This window comes from Gallus gallus, chromosome 2 (assembly GCF_016699485.2).
Source record: "Gallus gallus isolate bGalGal1 chromosome 2, bGalGal1.mat.broiler.GRCg7b, whole genome shotgun sequence".
In the NCBI taxonomy this organism is placed as follows: Eukaryota; Metazoa; Chordata; class Aves; order Galliformes; family Phasianidae; genus Gallus; species Gallus gallus.
This window is the reverse complement of record NC_052533.1, coordinates 120789412-120808778: the sequence shown is the minus strand read 5'-3', so window position 1 is coordinate 120808778 and position 19367 is coordinate 120789412. Positions and strand designations below refer to the sequence as shown.

Genomic DNA, 19367 nt, shown 5'->3' with positions numbered 1-19367 from the left:
GCTTTACGTATCATTTCTGTCAATACTTCCTTCTTTTGCTGCTCCTGCCTTTTGAGAAGGAGAAGCGCTATGAGAGCAGCACCATCAAACATGTTATTTTTTCTTTTGCCCAACCTGCCAGCACTGTGTTGGTGACTGCTTATCTACACCAAACCTTCTACAGAGCACAGGTATCCCTGAGGGCCAGATGGGAACAACATGCTGCAGTTTCTCCAGGCTGGTTCCTGCTGTTCCTCAGGAAGCCTGCAGGGAGCATGGGGAGTGAACAGGACACTTGGCATGTGTCTTACTCCTCCCCAGATGTGCACAGGAGGCAGGTGAATGGAGAAGGATGTTTTCCTTTTCTTCTCACATTTCCCATTCATGTAGCAATTGCTCACACCTTAAGTTCTTTCCTGGGTTCTGTTGTCAGATTACAGCTCCCAGGGGAGTTGGCTGTTTGAGTCTGCATGCCCAGAGCACAAGATAAAGAAACGTACTCGTCAACCACCAAATCAATGGCACTGATTGCTTCAGTAACACTTGGTGTCATCATGTCAAACACTCCAAAGGAAATGGAAGAACGGGTAGATTTTTCCAAGAGAATGACATAGGAACTGTACTGTAAAGCTATTCAGAAGTGATCTTTGAAAGAAACAGTGTCACATAAAGTAACATACCCTGTACTATCTGGAATGTGCTCGTATGTGCACATATATGTATACATCCGAGAACGCAGGCAAATGTCTTATGTGAGCACTGTAAGATGAGAAGTCCCATAAATTTCAGTCCTCAGTGCCCTATTTGTGACAGAGACATGTGGCCCACTTCTGTAACTTAAACACATTCTACCAACACTACTTTGTGAAGTCTGATCTTCTCTTTTGTGCATATGGCTGGCTTGTTAGTAGGTTGTCAGCCTACATTCTGTGCTGCAAGACTAGGAGAAGTACGGCACAGCCTTCCGATAAATTGCTTTCAGTGTTGTGAGCCATGAGGCTGACTTCAGCAAGGTTGTGGTGTCAGATGAGAATTTGGCCAGCATGTTAAACAAGGTGAGGCTGGGTAGGGAGAAAGCAGCAAAAAAAGCTGGTTTTGACTGCAAAAGAAGGAAGTGGAAAGAGGAAAATCTCTTCAGGACATTTTAAATGCAATTGGTTTGAGGCCTCCTACCCGTGTTCCCCCTTGGAGATGACTCAGCAGTCTGTAAGCATTCGACAGAGCCAAGTACGAGCCAGCTGAACATACCTGTGCCTGCCCACCCATTCTTATTGTGAACACTGCTATGTGAAGTGATGTGAGGGTGCACAGAGCATTTAAGATGTTGTCAGAATAATGTTTTAACAATAGAGCGCAGAAATCTTCATAAATGAAAACTTCTGGTAAAGTGAAAACATGATGACTTTTTCAGGCATTCCTATCATTTATCCTTTTTAATGAGAGATGAAACTGAAGTAATGTAGAGAGTACCAAACCACATTTGCCTTTCTTATTCGTGCAGTTGTTTTAAATACTTTTTTAATCATTTTCTGTAGTGCTCTCAGAGGACAGTACAACTGCCTGTATCCAGCCTTACGAAGAAGTACAAACGTCTATTTCTGATCTGCTAGAACAGGACAGTCTTGGGAAATCCTTAAAATGTCACCAGAGCCGGGAACTACCCAGTATTCCCCCTAACAATACCATGGAGACCATCATCTCAGCTAGGAATGCCGAAAATGATCAAGGTCTTGGGATGGAAGGGCCTTACGAAGTCTTGAAAGACAGCTCCTCTCAAGAGAACATAGTTGAAGACTGCTTGTATGAAACTGTGAAGGAAATCAAAGATGTTGGAGCAGCAGCCAACATGGAAAGGAGCTGCAACAGAAAGTCAGCGGCTTCAGTGATGGTTACTGAAGGTCAGGATCAGATTCCTGAGTGCAGAATTGAATCAGCAGAATATGCATCTGTTGACCGGAATAAAAAAAGTCGCCAAAGTGCTAATTCAGAAAGCCCTCTGGACAATACACCGGATGTAGAGGATGAGCTTCCTCCTCCAGTGCCCATGAAACTTCTTGATGAAAATGAGAATGTGCAAGAGAATGAAGTGGATGAAGGAGAAGGGACAGAAGGAGCAAGTAAACCAGAGAAGGTAAATACTACTTGACCATATCCAACTGCTAAACAATAGCTAGAGAACATACAGGGCTGAGGAATTTTTTTAAAACAGCAAAAAATAGTTGTGGATGCCCCATCCCTGGAGGCATTCAAGGCCGGGCTGGATGTGGCTCTGGGCAGCCTGGTCTGGTGGTTGGCGACCCTGCACATAGCAGGGGGGTTGAAACCAGATGATCATTGTGGTCCTTTTCAACCCCGTCCATTCTATGATTCTATGAAAAAATGCCAAGAAATAAAGAAACACTCAAAGTGAGGCAAGACTAAAATAGGAAAATGGGAAAATGCACAGCACAGCTTCTGTATTAAAGGCATGTGTTTATTTCATAGGAACCTATAAGCAGGATCCTTGCAATATGCTTTTCATAAAGCTTTTCCCAAATATTATCTAGAAATTACATAGAAAGCCTCTGCTTCATAATTTAATGGTATTGTATTTGTGGGTACTATTACAGTAGGTATCTGGTGCCTTTGTTCACAGCTTTGTATTGTTCAGACTCTCAGCCTTGTTTTGTGTTGTTTTTTTCTAGTAAAAGCTAAATCTGCAAAAAGGGGATTGAGACATTTTTGGTAGATGCTGTAGCTTTAGATGTGCCTCTTGTGTTGGGCCACATCAGCCTTGCTGTGCGACTGCTGTATATCTACTCAGTGCCACTCATCTGGTCTCCCTCTGTATGAAATGAGAGGGACAGCAAAAGAGAGGAAGAGAGACTGCAGTTGTAGACTTTTAAAATGTCAAATCTGCTTTTGGTCTTGTAGCTGCTATTCAGCAATTCCAGTGTACAAAGGATCACGGGAGAGAAGTGCTGCATTAAATATCTCCATTAAGGCAGCCATAAAAGCTGCAGAAACTCTCTAAACCTATAGAGTTTGTACTTGTCAAACTCTGTTTGTCACACAGAATAATTTTTACCTCAGCCAAACCTGATGTTCTCTCAGCAGCTCATCCTTACTCCCAGCCTTAATGGCGGACCCCCTGAAAAACAGTGGTGATATTTTCAGTGATCTTACCTCTTCTCCTTTTTCACCAGAATCAGTTCTAAGAATCCTTCCGAATAATCACAGAGTTGTCACCAATTGTGGAGTTTGCATTTTTCAGAACTGGTTTAGAAAATTTGTAACTGAAAAAAAAAAAAAAAAAGAGTGATTTAGGTTAATATCGTTTTGGAGTCTGATATTGATGATATCGGACCAACCTTCCCAAAAATCCTTGAGATTTGATGTGATACTTAAATGTAAGCATTTCCCTGAGAAGTGGTAGGAGAGCTGAGGTGTTACTACTTGCTTCTGGTTGTCTGTGTGGTTGACATACTTCAGTAATCCAGGCAGAGGGCAGAAAAATACCTTTTAAATACATGCTGTAATGCCCCCTCCCTGGAAGCATCCAAGGCCAGGCTGGATGGGGCTTTGAGCAGCCTGGTCTGGAGGGAGGTGTCCCTGCCTATAGCAGGGGGTTGGAACGAGATGATCTTAAAGGTCCCTTCCAACCCAAACCATTCTGTGATTCTGTGTTTAACCATATAATGTATAGAGCCCCAGAGAGCCAATGTGAATACAGAGAAGACTCAAGATCTGAACATTGTTCATCCAGACTCTTCAGCACACATTCTTACAGATAACAAGCTAATGAAGTAATAAATTAATGTAGTGCGTTGCCCGTAATCCACCAACTCTCCCCTCTGCCGAATTCAGGCCGTATGTAATTTCTAATTAATTTTTTAGAGAAACAGCTCTCAGAACCAGTGACATTTCCTTTCTAGGTGTAAAAAGTTTCCAGCAAATCATTGTATTTCCCCATCAGAGATACAAAGGAGGCATGTTTGCTGCTCGGGAGCTCCCAGCACACCGTGTATACAATGTCAGTGTCTGCGATGACTGGGAATTGATTAAAATGGTTCGAGTTTTGAAGGATTAATCAAGAGATGGCACATGCAGTTCCCTAAGTGCCAGAAAAAAAGGTGTTTGTCTAATTAAAATTTATTCAGAGCTAATGTCATCCTGAGTTAAGCCTTGGCAGCATCAGCTCATTGGCGAGCCCTCTGCTAGGTGCATGCATTATGCATTGAGGCGTGCGCCTGTCCTGTCCTTGAGAGCTACAGCTGCAGCAGAGTTGGAAATGGTAATTGATTGAATATATACATGTCATTATTGTTGGCATTGTATGTGGAGGTGGGTGTGGGAGTGTTTTTCTGTTGTGGTGATAATTTTTCCCTTTCTTCTGCTTCTTCAAGCGATGCGCTGCAATGCCTGTGTTTTCTGATGTGGCAACCAGGAACAAGATGTTTATGGAAATAAGTTTTATGTTTGTAATTACTTTAGTTAGACGGACTTCATAGGCGTCTCTTCTTTATGGTTGGACTAGAGCATAGGCGTCCAACCTTACCGTTTGCATGGTCTGCATTGAGCGAAGAGGAATTGCATTGGGCCACATATAGGTACATTGCTCCAAAAGTAACGCCTCCTGTTTATTTCCATGGAAACTACAACTACAAAGAGCACAATAACACTGTTTGACAGAGCAGATTTTTATCTACAATTTTTTTTTTTTCACGTAGTCACCACCATTAGCTATCCATTTTCACCAGTGACGAACAAGAGCCTGCATGCTGTGCTTGTGGAAATCAGCAGAGGTGACCCACTGTCACTGTCACCACTACTGAAACGCACCACTCACTGCCTCGCTGTGCTCAGAGCCACTGTTTGGTCTGTACAAACATTCAGCAAGCATCGGTGAATGTCAGTGGGTGCAACTTTTTCCACATGGAGGTATTCAGCGCCACTCTTTTGTTTAATCCGTACTTCCATGTCAGACACCATTATGTCAGACTGCCCCTCTGCTGCCATCTGTCACACAGCAACAACATGGAATGGAATATTGGTGGGAAGGTTCATCGTCTACTGCCACACCACCAGCATCCGCCTCTGACATTGTGGGCCAACAGGATAACATAGGAGGCATTATTTTTGAACCAGCCCTCGTAAAGTGTATGATACAGTCAGTGTATGTAGAGTAACAAAACTTATTTTAATTTCCAATGTTTTTTAATAAAACGTATCAAAATAGAGGGGGGGGAATGGGATATGAAACTTATGTATCACTGTCTGGTTTGATGGCAGTGGCTGCAGTTCTTCATGAGTTCTCAAGGTGTTCATCAGAGGTTTGTGATGCAATTTTGTTCTTCCTGTGCTTCATCCTTGAAAAGAGTTATTCACAAATGTATGTACTGCAGAAACGGCAATGACACAAAGAAGGCGTGACCGTGGAGGGAGAGATATTTCTCTCTGGTGGGAGAGGTCTTATAAAAGTCTGGTAAAGAGACACGATCAAGTTTTTGATTGCAGCTCTGTGCATTCCATTTGCCCTCGTTTCAGCCCAGATGGGGCTGACAGCACACCGATGTTCCGTTGGTGCTGAGCGGCTGGGCCAGGGCAGAGCTGCCGCCATGATGGTGTGGGGCAGGGACTGACCACACTGCAAGCTGGGCCAGGCTGCGTGCAGCCTGCGGGTGGGACGTGTCTGGCCTAGATGAACTTAGTGGTCTTTTCCAACCTTAATGATTCCATGATTCGATGATTCCTGCTTCTTGCTTTGGGAGAGAGCTCTGTGTGCCAAACCAGAGACCACTCCAGCATGATGTTCAGATCTGTGTGAAGAGGACTCCCATGCTGCCAGCAGTCCATGGTGCTTTTTCCTTTTTCCAGAGGTGTGCCCCTGGTAGTGCTAAATGATCCAGCCCTGCTGGGGCCTGAAGGAGTGCAGTGCTTGCTCGGGGCCCTCCTGTGCAGCACTGCCAGGCAGTGGTTGCAGGATGACAGATCACTGGCAGGGCCAGGTGAGGAACGAATGACAATTCATTCTGTGAGTCGGTTGTCGGCTGTGACTCAGACAATACCATTGGAAGGTTTTGGTGAAGAAAGGCAAATTTAGTAGCACAGTGCCTCTTACAGGCCTTTGTGAACTGGAAAAACTTGGGTGTAGTTCTTCTATTAAAACTGGAGGGGCAGAATACTTTTTCTAAAGTTTTTTTAATCAGAAAAGGCAGCACAGATCTCCTTTTTCTCCCAGGTCTCTCCAGAGTGAGCAAACACAGGAAGAGTGGTAGAAGTGTTCTGTGTGTGTTTGGCTGCTGCCCATCTGATTTCAGACCAGCACAGCATGAGGATGGGCAAAGCATCTCTTGCTAATGCACCAGAGGAGAATGGCATCCTTGTTCTGCTGCCTCAGTCAGGAGCATAGCCAAGCCAACGAGCACAAAATCCAGTGCTGTCGAGGAACTAAAGGAAAGGGGATAGAAAACAAGCATGTATTCTGTTTGCATTGAGGTTTCCAATGTGATTTATAATATTGCTAGGTACAGACTGTACAGGAGTGAGTATTTTTTTCAGTTTCCAACATGGTAATATCCTTCAAGACTGGTGTCATGCGTTCTGTGCTTAGAGGAAAGAATCCTACATAGTAGGAAAATAAGTGCAGGGCTGTCAGCACGTGGGGGTATTTCTCAGGACTGGAGTGGGAAACTGCAGAAGTGCCCACAGACGCTCTAATAAGAAAATGACTTCACTGCAGAATTTTGCTCACACACATTTGTTTTAGTGAATAACAGTGATAATATTCACCTACTCCTCAGGACAGAAAACATCCTACAAGTAAGAAAGAATAAGCCAAGCTGCTGTAGTATAGCAGATCCAGTAAGGGCTATGCAGAAATGCATTTGATCTTCTTTTATTTTTCACTGATAAAGTGAGTAAACAAAGCCCGTGTTGAGGAGCAGGTCCACCAGCCAGTAGGTCAGCAGCCAGGAGCCCCAGGGGCGGGGGCTGACTTCAGAGTCTTCATCAGACCCATGTCCAGGATTTGAAGCTTGGAATTTATTGGAAGTAAAAGCACCAAGAAAGGAAGGAATCTGCTGTAAGGAACCTCTAAGGAAAAAAGTCTTGTGTGACTTGTATGTTTCTGGAAGCAGTATTTCAGTGACCATGCTAAAAAGATGGAGCTCTGTTTCTCCATCTTGGCCTGCACTGGAAGGCATCTGATATTTTAGGTGGAGAATTTGCATAAAACTCCAAAACGTGGCCTGTTGCAAATAGTGCTGAAGGCTTCCTCCCAGTCACCATGAGCAGGAGGTCCGCCAAGCCTTTGTGCTGTGCTAGGGAGGAATCCCACATCTGCTGGAAGGTGGCCAGGGTCTTGATAGCCATGGAGGTCCTCAGACATTTTTTGTAATAGTCAGATGGTTTTTCCCAGTGTTTCATGTTTATTTCTTCCTTTTTTTTTTCCTCTGCATTCCACTTTGGATTCTTAAAGTTACACGAAGCTTCTGTTCTTAGATCACTTTGGTACACGAGCTGGACCAGGCAGACCTCAGAGGACGTAGCTTCCCCTTTCAAGCCAAGTTGAAGCAGGTTGTCTCCGCATGTGTGGCTCTGAGGTCGGAGGCACCTCTGAGCAGCAGCTGTGTGGCATGGGGGAGGGGTTCAACTGCCTTACAGTGCTTCTAGAGCCACGGAAGGAAGGGCATTTGCCACGAGGAAGGCACCAGTTCAGTGTAGTCCTTTTGTATTCTAGGAACGTACCTGAAGATTTACCGTAGCTCACTTATAATTGCTCAAAAACCTTTGCAGAGTCTTTCTTGCTTCATTGGAAGTCTGAAGGCAGGGATACAGCGCAGCAGAGTGCTGTGAGTTTGTTTTAAGCATTACATTATATTTGCCCTTTTCAGGTCAGCGTAAGAGCAGATACATTAAAAAGCTCTACTAACCTCAGGGCTGCTATCTCCAGAGATGTACGCTGGAAATTAGCTCCGTGAAATGGAACTAGTGAGCAAATGACCATAAAATACAATGTATTGATTGTAGCGCGAGAGTTTTATTGTAGGTATCACACTGTTGACTGGTAATGAGCCTTTTTTTCTTTCTTTCCTCCTCTTTTACAGAGGCTGAGTTCGATGTCTTACAAGTCTCGAGAGGAAGATCCATCTCTTACAGAAGACGAAGTAGGTTTCTCGTGTAAAATTCAGTAATGAGCTAGAGACCTTTTTTCAGGCAGAAATTAGCATAAGCTCTGCATGATTAAGCAGAATCTGAGGCGAAAATTGTCTAAAGGGAAAATGAAAGCCCAAGTTTTTCTGTACAGTTTGCACTGCCGCATTCCTGAAATCAGAAGCATTGTAGCATATGGCTTTATCAGGCCAATAGGTTGAAAAAAAGAATCAGAAAATACTAGGAGGCCCAAATAGCTGATGGTTAGGGCAGCTCTTTGGTTTTGGATTCTGAGTTTGAAACGTGCCCTACCTTTCTCTTGCAAAGTGTTCAGGGCTCTGAAGCACCTACATTAATATTTCAAGTGTTTATTGGTTAAATAAATTACAGAGATTGAAACAAAGATGAAAAAATGAAACAAAAATCAGATTGCATGTAATCATATCCAGCGGTGCCTCATGGTTTACAAGCATGTTCTCTGGACATAAAGCAAACACAGCCCTGGCGGTGAGCTGGGTGAGCTGGTGCTTGCTGCTGGGGAGGCACTCCTAGACAGGGATGAGCGCACTGCTCCTTCTGGGTTCATGCAATTCAGTGCTGAAAAGGGGATGAAATACAAACAGGCAGAAAAAAAAACTGTTTTGAGTTTGGTTAACTATCTGCTACTATTAAAATAAAAGAGGAAAGATCAGAGAGCATCCTTCTGCATTCCAGCAGCTCAAGCTGATCATTCCTCTGATGCTGTCTCCTCATTTAGCCCAAGTTGGTTCCAGGACTGTAGCGTGGCTTTCAGGAGCTCACAAAGCCAATCCTTTTTGTCCTGGATCTGATTTGCCTTCATTTCTGGAAGGAGAGAATTGCTGAATAAATGCATGCAAGGCAAGCAGTTTTGTAAGAGAGAATATGTTTCTATTGGCAGGTCTAGTAAGTGGGCAACATCCTGGTGGTGGGAGGGGGTCAGACTGGCACACAAGGTTTACAACATGTGTAAGTACTCAGCGGGCATCTCCTTTTCCCAGATCTCAGCCATGTACTCTTCGGTGAGCAAGCCAGGACAGGCCATCAGGGCAATGGATTCTCCTTACACCTGTATTCAAGAAATCACATCTCAGAGGTCCCCGTCTGTTTGCAGCGGCCTCTATGCAAGCGTGAAGGACTTTGAGAACACCCTCAGTACTACCACTGTGCCTCAGTCAGCGGGCAGGCCCAATGGGGAGCTGGAGCCTGACTATGAAGCTATCCAGGCGGTGAGCCAAGACGAAGACAGGACCTTGTCTGTGCCTCACACAAACCACATTGCTCTGTCGGGAGAGAATGACTATGAGAGCATAGGGGACTTGCAGCACCACAGGGATGTCACCAGACTTTAACTACTCCAGCAGCCGGGTTTCAGCCTTTGTGTTGTCTGCTGGTGTTTCAAAGGAGCATGCGAAACAAGGAGAGGGGAGCGCTTCTCATTTTGAGGAGCAAAGCTAAGTGCAGAACAGCAGGTGCGAAAAGCCATGTACGTTTCAAGTGAGTGGGTGATATCTGTGCGTGATTCTGGGCGGAGGACAGAAGCTCACAGGAAGGTTAATTTTTATTGTTGGCTTTTTATTGTTAGTTCCTGGACAGCCAGAATTCAGGAAGGAGCGCTGTGTTTGTCATCCTGATAGGGTCACATACCAAAAAGACTGCCTTTACGCAAAGCTAGCTTTTCATTTTAGAGGATTATTTTGTATCAGTTGCTTCAAAGTGTTTTTCAAGAACCATTTTCCATCCAAGTTCAGGAATCCACTGAGCAACTCGCAGACCATCATGCCTCAGTCAGGCAGACTCTGAGGGCTGAGGAAGGTGTGCCGACATCTGTCGGGAAGCTCTAATTCAGCCTGCTAGGACTGTGAGGGTTCAGGTGGGGTCAGAATTCCCATTCCATTGTCATTGCAACTAAAGTGTAAGCTACTTCACATCAAGTGTAAGTTACTTCACATCACAAGGAACATAATGCATATGTACTTGAATTACTTCCATAGACTTTTTTCCCTTTCTTTTCTTTCTCTCCTTTCTATCTTTCTCTCTTTTCTTTCTTTCTTTCTTCCTTCCTTCCTTTCTTCCTTTCTTCCTTCCTTCCTTCCTTCCTTCCTTCCTTCCTTCCTTCCTGCCTTCCTGCCTTCCTGCCTTCCCTCTTTCCTTCCTTTCTTCCTTTCTTCCTTCCTTCCTTCCTTCCTTCCTGCCTTCCTGCCTTCCCTCTTTCCTTCCTTTCTTCCTTTCTTCCTTTCTTCCTTTCTTTCTTTCTTCCTTTCTCTTCCTTCCTTCCTTCCTTCCTGCCTTCCTGCCTTCCCGCCTTCCCGCCTTCCCTCTTTCCTTCCTTCCTTCCCTTCTTCCTTCCCTCCTTTCTTCCTTCTTTTCACATCAGGGGCTGTAGAATGTGACTTGCAGTATTTGAGACGTGTACTGGTATTTTTAGGATTTGCCATTTAGTTATTTGTGAAATACTGCTTTAAAATGGCAAATGACCATTAGCATTCTCGCTCTATCTCCCCAACATGCAAACATGTACCTGCACATACACATGCAAGACATGGGTCATGTTGCAGAAGGTTGTACAAATGAATGTTGCCATAATGTTTAGTCTCACCTTAATAGTGTTGACTCGTCTTTTGAAGGATTTGGCCCTTTTTTTAAAGACTTAAAGTATTTTAATATGTTTGACTAGTGCATTATATAGGAAAACTTCTGTACTGTGTTGAGTGGATTATGTTTTTCATTTCTACAACACATTTTCATCTTCAAAGCTTTTATAGGTTATCTTACTGCTTTGTGTAATGAGAGGAATCCTGTTTTTTCTTTGGGTTTTATTTGTTTTTGCTTTATATCTTTTTCCTATTTTAGAAGTAATTTAAAAGAACAAATCCTATTTTATTTTTTTAAAGCTTCTGCAGGGTTGTGGAGCACACCTTGCTGTTTTTAAGCTCAAAGTAATGGAGTCTGTATAAAAGAACACTGACAGAAGGACAAAAAGAAGGGAGGAGAGTGTATTTTGTGTGGGTTGGCCACTGGTCATGCTTGTTCCTCAGCTAGAAGGAGCAGGAGTCAGTACTGGTGGGACCAAGAACTTCTTGGGGCTGTGACAAGCAGTTGGAAAGCCACTGTCTTTCCAGAGATACGAAGTTACTCTGTTACTGTTGAAGACGAAGTACAGTGCTGAGATGAAATAAGCAGGTACTGGACTGATACTCTTGTTTTCTTCAAGAATAGTACAATGAACGGTACAGTAATACAAGATTGCCCAACAGTAGAGAATATGCATTATATTATATGCATCTGTACACAGCTATGTGTACATTTGTGCGTGTCCTTGTGTATACTCACATACACAGGTGCTTTGTAAACAGACATAAACTGTGGTCCAAACTTGGTAGCCTTCACATAACGTTCACATAGGTACTATTGGCATGTGCTTGAAGGGTAGTTTATTTTAATGCAAGATAAATAGCACTTAAACAGGGATTGTCTCATTCTGTATCAGCCTAGCATGGGTTCAGCATGGGTTCGGTTGGTACTGAGGTTTGATGCATGAGATTGAGTCCTTCTCAGACCACTGGCCAGTGCACAGTGCTTGGTACTATAAAAGGCAAACACAGCTCTGGGTACACGCTTCCTAGAAGTCAGCTTATAACTGGATGAGATGCAGTGGTTTATGGACGCTGACTATAATGAGCATGGATTTGAGGAGCAGTGCAGTTGGATGCCCACAGAGGAACACAGACATCATGGAGCCCAACCTCACGCACGGTGAGGTGACACACCTGGGCCAGGCTCCTCCTTGGAGTGAAGCCACACAGCTCAGTCTGCATCTGCCTTGTTCTTGGTTGTGCTGCCATGCTTCCACAGCTGCAGCCTATGCTTCCACCTCACTGCAGTGCTTTTTAAAGCTGACTTCGGTCTTCCTTTCCTATCAATGTTCCCTTGAATGTGAATACGTGAAGTTCACCTTTGACTGTTCTCTCCTTCTGCTTCACACTGTTTAAGGCCAAAGAGAAAATGCCTCGCATTTCAGAAGATCTGTGCCGAGTTTGGAGACTCTCTGGAGACTTAGCTACGTGTTTGCTCTTTGCTCCATGCACTCTGTATGTTGTCCTCAGTCTAACACCTGCAGCATAGTGGGAGCCGTACCCCACTCCTGAGGTTCCCACACAAATCTCAGGACGCAGAGTTATCCTTTAAGGACTATCTTACTTGTTACATGGCTGACTGCTTTTGGAGAAACAGTAGCAACGTGAAGTTTATGACGTTCACCAGATGCAATTTCATGAGCAGTTTAAAGATAAAAAAATTATAGCAATTAACAATAGCAAAGAAAAACATGGAGGTCCTGATTGCAAAATTTTAAGCTGCAAAAAAGAGAAAATAAAGCATCACTCTCAAACTAAACCCCACCAATATCAGCGAGTCCAAGGAAGAAGGGCCTGCCTGCTCATATTCACTGTCTTTTGGAGCAGAACCGGGAGCGCTGGATGCGAGGAAGGGCAGTGAGGCTCAGCTCCTTCCTTCCTTTCTTTCCCCTGTTGGGAAATGCTTTGTCTGCTCCCCGCTCAGCCTCCAGCTCTTGGCAGGTGACGCAGTAATACAGTGTTCAGTCCTTACAGCATTCAGCCCCAGCTGCCATCCCTGTTCTGTCTGTGATCGGGATTCAGACTCTGGCCAGGCCAGTTTCCTCTGAACTCCCCGCAGGAGGACTTCCTTCCAGCCTCACGGACCCTCAGCCCACTCGGGCTCAGGCTCTGCATGCATGGCTGCCATCACCTCCAAACCCACTGAGCCATGAAGGGAACTACCTCCTGAGCAAAGACAGATGAGGAGTTACATTCCTGCAATCTCCATTACGTAGGCTAATGCTAAAGAAGAATAGAATTTAGTCCAAGGTCCTGAAATGAACAGTTTATCACTTGACAAGAAAAACTTCGTTTTTGTTTCCTCTCACCAATAGTAAGATCTGCTCTTTGGCTACTATGGCCGTGCTTCCTTTTCACTGGTATACTGGATGGAAAGATTTTTCCAGCAGCAATCTTCAAATACGTGAGTTTTACTGGAAAGAAAGGGGAGTTTCTTCTACTTACCTCTTCATTGCCATTTGTTTCACTTTCACCATATTCCCAAATAAAAAGTCAACATTCCGAATGAAGTATTTGTTATGTGATGATCTTTTCTCGGACAACTACATAGGTGATTTTTTTACTTCCATTTGTTAGCATAACTGTTCAAGAAACTCACACTTTGCTGTAGTAAAGCCAAGTAAAGCTGCAATGTCAGTGTACTTACGCTACTGAAAAGATCATTTCTGATTCCCTTCTGGGAACAGGTAGAAATAAGACATGCAGTTTGGATGTCTCTTCCCTGAATCTGTCTCCTGTGGGACTTCCAGCCATACGCTGAAGCCAGCAGTCCCTTTCTGCAGTGATGAGTTCAGAATTGCTTTCTCAGTCACAGTGAAACATTTGTTTAAGGATATCTGTGCACAGGCACGAACATAATTGCAGCAGTTAGATCAGCTATAGTGCCTTTTATACCAAGTACTTCCATACTCTTTTTCCACACTGTGTTTGTTCGACACAAAACCAAAAAGAGTGTTTCCTCCATTTATTTCTGGGGGAAACAGCTTTGGAAACAGTTGAAAACAGCTTTACAGCCGAGACACATCAAATGCACTGGACCTCAGTTAGCCTCAGTTTAGCAATAGCCTCTCGCAAACTTCCTCTAGAAAGCCCAGCAATGTAGCTACAATAACTAAGCTTTGCAATAAGAATGATCAATCTTCTTTTGAAGAACCTATGTTGTTCAACAGCGAGGATTCAGGGAGATGTGGTCTGTGTCCATGTCAACTGTGAACAATTGGCAGCTTCAGTCTTTGTACTGGCATCAATTACAGGCTTGCTGGTATACAGCAGGCCTTGCAGGGTGAGGGAATTGCAGAGAGGAACGGGTGCTGGGGCTCGGGTCCATCAGTCACACAAAGCTGGGTCATCCCACAAAGCAGCTGGCTGAGGGTCAGCCGCTTTGTTCTTTAAGCCCTCGTGTACTGTGCCTCCAGGGAACCCATCTTGCCGGGATTCCTCTGGGCTCTGTACTTCTCCATGGCTCCCTGAACAGCTCCTCTCGCTTGTCTTGATCAAAATTCTGTATACACGGTGCTCTCTGTTCAACCTTTCAATGGTGCTTTTATACGATGCTGGATAAATAGGTTCAATGTGCTTTCTGAAAGCTGACATGTAAAGTTGTGACACAGAGTGTTCTCTCTAGCATTTTCTACTTCACAGAATTTAGTGTTAACTGTGTTGCTCTGCAAATGGCTGTCAGTGCTTCCCTGTTTCTTGCTCTCTCTGCGCAAAACTGTCACGCATAGCAAGCCCAGGTTGGGTGGCAGAGTTCAAAAGCAGCCACCCAAGTGGAGTGCCTTGGCCTGAGAGCAGTTAGACATGTGGCAGTGTGCAGTGTGGAGCTGGAAGCAACACGGATCCCAGCTGAAGGGCTTTCTTCTCTCAGTGTGTATATAAATTCATTTGCACAATAACTATAAGAAATCTATTTCAGCAACAAACAACTTAATTTGGACCAAATGCCAAACAGGGATTTCTGCTCTTTGGTACTTAATAGCAGTTATTTCAGAACAGTGTTATTTATTTAGGTTGGAACATGCCTTAATAAGGCTGGTGTATGCTTCACAAGTAACGTGGTGTGTGTGTAATCTATTGAGAATTAGAATGCTGAAAGGTATTCGATCTGATGGCTGCTTCTGAGGTGGCATGCTGAAGACTTCCAAAAGCAAATCTCTTCCTTGGGAGCAGGGTGCGTAATTGCGATTAATATGTCTTTGTACGCTTGTGCTGAAGTTGATTTGCGGCATCTCTTTTGGGATGGTCAAGGCTGAAGACATTGCCAGGACATATCTCAGCCTCAAAAAAAAAATAATAATAAACAAGCAAACAACAGAAGAGTATTTTTATATCCCTTGCTACTCAGCCAGATATCAACTTGTTGAGGATTATGCTGAGAACAGGCACTGTGGATGGAGCATCACAGAGATGAAAGCAGTGGGTTCCTTTTCTTCAAGGAGAGAGAACCCCATTTGGTTGAGTGAATATGAAAGATCCCATGCTCAGCATTCACATACCCTCAACAAAAAGTATTAAATTAATTGCCTACTTCCCATCGATTGCATTAGGATATCATGTACCCTACACTGCTCTTCCATATGGGCAATGGAAGGATGAAAGCTTTTTTCTGATGCAAAGTTCTTGTTGTTGACTTGATTAAACTTACTTTATGTGTAAGCCATAGATCAGCAAGAGAGAGTCTTCACGACATAGATATATTTCACCTAACTCTATATGGTTAGTTATAGAGTTAGAGTATAGTTATAGAGTAGGCAGAATTACTAGAACACCTTCATGGTCTACATTTGCTTTGACCTGCTCATATATCTAGCTTGGGCACTACCATTTGCTTAGTAAATGTATGGATGATCATTGTATTATGTATCCATTGGCTTGCCCGATGTATGGACAACATAAATCTTACCATTCTGATTTGTCAAGCTGTGAGGTTTGGTTTCTGGAAGTCTTCAGTTTCAAACTGGCCAGAAGGACAGTCACATGATGGGGCTTTTGTCAACCTATTGTAGTGGATGGTGTCCCTGCCCACGGGGGGGGGGCTTGGAACGAGGTGGTCTTTAAGGGCCCTTCCAAACCAAACCATTCTGTCATTCCGTGATAGCAAAGTGCTGAAAAATAAAGATGTTTCTGTAAAGATGCTTGCTGTTAACTGCACAGCTGCTTGTCAACTGTATGTGCTACTCCTTTGCTGCACACATTTCTAAATATCAGCTTTCGTTTGTGATGTTTGTTCATTGTTATAAAAACAGTCTGATAGATTTTCATCATCTAATTTTAACTAGAATATTTGTTATACAAAATATAAAATGAGATCTTTGTTCAGCCTAAAAGGCAGCTATGTAATTTCTTACAGTTTATGACAATGAATCAACATGCTTAGTGTATTTACAGAGTACATAAGTAAGATGTGACTTTAAAATGCTTTGTTTTGGATTTCAGAATGCCTCCCTTTCACTTCATGATAATGTTACCAACTTTGTAATTTTCATCTCATAACACTGGAGAGGAGTTTTAAAACCTTACAAATCTTGTTACTTTAAAACAGAAGAAGAGCACTGGTGTTTAGCCTTCCTAACGTGTACGAAGAGATGCTCATATTTTAACTTTCAGCATAGTTTGGATTTTATTTATATAACTGCTCCTCGCAGCCATGCTTAACTGTCTCTGTCTCAGTTTTCTCTTTTGTCCTTGATGAAATACGGTACCTGGCCACTGTCCAGTGGGCACAGAGGCTGCGTTGCTTCACAGTACTGCGTGGGATCTTCCTGATGTGCCACTGGGATGTAGAAGCCTGGACTTGCGCTCTGAAGTCATGCATTTTGGGGCAACCACATCCTGTTTTGCAGACTTCTGTGGAGGTCTTCACTTTCTTTCAAGTTCTGCAGAAGTTCTGCAGCTTGCGAGCACTCAGCTGATGTGTAAAGATGTACAGTAAGAGGTGAATTAGTACAGTGTTTAAATATATTAGTAAAAAATACCTAAGAGCACAATAACCTCCTTTCTCACCTGTGTGAGGACAATAGAACTTGGTTTTTACCTCTGAATCTACTGGAGAATGGTCACAGAACAAGGCTCCTCTGGATATCCTACCGACAGGCAGTTCCATACAGCTATTTCTGACTGTGAATGAGCATCTGGATCACCCCCGTGGCTCCCCATGTACCACCTTTGTGCTTTCCAGTAGGCCTGTGGTGATGACACCTGAGGAGTGATGACAACTCTGTGGTGATGACAAGGAAGAATGGTCCTTGGCTTCACAGGCCTGAGCCTTGGAGCTGAACACGTGCTCAGAGTGAGCCTGCAAACCCAGGGAAGGGCATTTACTTTGCAGGGCAGAGCAGGTATATCCTGCTGTAGCAGCCTGGAAGAAAGAGGTCAAAGGAAAAATAGCTGAGCGTCTTTTGTGCTGCACCCATCCGACAGACAACCTATTCATAAAGGTAGAAGAGATTGCAGTGAAGTTGCCGAGAATCGCACGAGGGATGGGTGGAATTGCCCTCTCAGTATTCCCCCAACGCAGTGGCAGGGTCAGGTCCTCTGTGCCCCACCTCCACGCAGGTCTCCTGATCTTTTATCAAGCCTCCAGGCAGCATAAATGAAACGAAAATAAGGTGTATGTGCACGTGGCTTTGTCCCATGATAATCCCCAAATGGGCAAATGTAGGCGCACTCATCTGTAAGTACCATCAACTATGTGCAGATTTGGACTTCCATAGATGCTTTTTTAGCAAAAAAAAAATTGAAAACTGGATGACTTCACTGCAAAATAATTATTTGTATGAGATGAGGGTGCAGGATTAGACCCTACAAGTTTAGGAGATGTTTGGTTTGGTGCTAGGTACTTTGCTTTGTCTTTGCAGTGAAATGAATTTTCTCTGTGGACTGATATGACCTCCATAGGAACAACAGAAAACACAGAGTTTGGTGTGCGGATATTTATCTCCAATAGCTGTTACTAAAAACCCGCCTCAGTAGAATTCACTTTAAATTGGGTGCTAGAGGAGCTTCAGCACAAAATGTATGGAACATTGCCTACTTAGAACATAGTGGATAAGTATTTGTAATTACAGACACTTGTTTATTTTAACCATTGTTTTATAATGGAAAAAGTATTTATTAGTAGAGTGGTTTTCTAGCAATATTCTCTCAAGGAAAGTTCTAGCAGCAGATTGTGCTTTCAGGACAGCTGTTTGATTTTCTGGTCACTGAAGAAGAACTTCAGACATCCTCTAACCAGCATGACCTTCTGAACTGAGAGGATTAGGTCTGGCTCTGGCTCTCACAGAGCAGATACGGTTAAATAAGCTGTGGAGTTCAGCTCTGAGGGTAGCAAGAGCAGTTCAAAGAAATGACTGTAATATATAAACCTGGAGTCAGTGCATGCGGACTTCCAAGCTGGCACTGCTGAGCCTTGTTTGCTATACGATTGGTTATTTGGCTTGCTACCTTTTTGAAATCAATACGGTTTTATTAACAGCACTGCAGACACCAAAATGCTGTAGTATTGCAGAATATATGCTCCATAAATTGTAGCTTGACTGTAATTGCAGGGCTTATGCTACTGTCAGAGCAGCTCAGAGCCAACACTAAGTTGCATTTTGTAAAGTGATAAATGCCGTGACGTTCCCTTCAGTGTTCTGTAGGAGTATACACAAGTTGATGTAATTTAGTCATACCCTTATTCAAAGAATCTTCATCTGATATTTCTAGCCAGCCCAGCTTTTGGCTGCTGAAAGCACAGTAGGTTATTATGGTTATTTACAGTAAACGTAGATGAGTTTTATGTAAATATGTCAGGAGAAAAAAATCTGTTACTTAAACGTATGAGGCCGTTATCTAAAAGTCACAACGTAGGTCAATGATATAAAATGCAGCTTTCATTTATGTACAGCAGTATCCGAATATTTGCTTCTTTACCTAAGATTCTGGACTGCATTCTCTGGAAGCATTTCAAACTGGCTCTGCTATTTTCTCCAGTTAATGTATTTGCAAATGCCTTTTGAATTGATTGGAAATCTCTGTCAATTATGTCGAATGAGAAATGCTACACTGCAGTGAAATCAGTTGGATTAAAAAATCCTGGGAAAACACATTGGTTGAAACCTATATAAAAACCTACATAGAAATCCAGTCACCAGATGGAATAAAACACAATAAATAAGATTTGACTTTTTTTTTTTTAATCTGTGCCTCTTTTTTTGCTGTTGTTCATTTGTCTGTTCTCTTAACGAATGCTTTATTTAGTCCTTGCAGACACTTGCTTTTCTACGTCCTAAAGTCTGCATTATTTGATAGACTGTTGTTTGTTCCAGGCGTTTTCGGCTGATTTCATTATCTCAGGAGAACTTTTAAGTGTTCTTTGTGTTATACAGCATCGTATTGCCCCCAGAGCCACAATCCTGACAAGATTCAAGCACGCACTGTGCAAATTCTAAATGGCCTGCAGACTAAAGCAGAAGCTCCCTCCTATAAGGTGGTGCTATGCTCTTTAATGAAGGTTAAAACGTTGGTCTTCAGCCTGTGAAAGTTACATAGCTCTCAGCATTTTTAAAGAGCAGCAATTACCAGCTTAATGGGTTATTTTCTGAAATAGTCGTGGCATTC

General features: G+C 43.3%; 1 protein-coding gene across 7 annotated transcripts in view; it reads left to right on the top strand.

The window, feature by feature from the left end:
• The window catches only part of PAG1 (phosphoprotein membrane anchor with glycosphingolipid microdomains 1), a 110879-nt gene extending 91935 nt beyond the window's left edge, over window positions 1-18944 (top strand). For all 7 annotated transcript variants that reach the window (XM_015282858.4, XM_046937995.1, XM_025148017.3 and 4 more), the window contains 3 exons: window positions 1515-2110; window positions 8067-8126; window positions 9132-18944. In XM_015282858.4, coding sequence (XP_015138344.1) covers window positions 1515-2110; window positions 8067-8126; window positions 9132-9482 — 1007 coding nt within the window. In that variant the 3' untranslated portion in view covers window positions 9483-18944. The remainder of the gene's footprint in view (window positions 1-1514; window positions 2111-8066; window positions 8127-9131) is intronic.
• The last annotated feature ends 423 nt before the right edge of the window (window positions 18945-19367 follow it).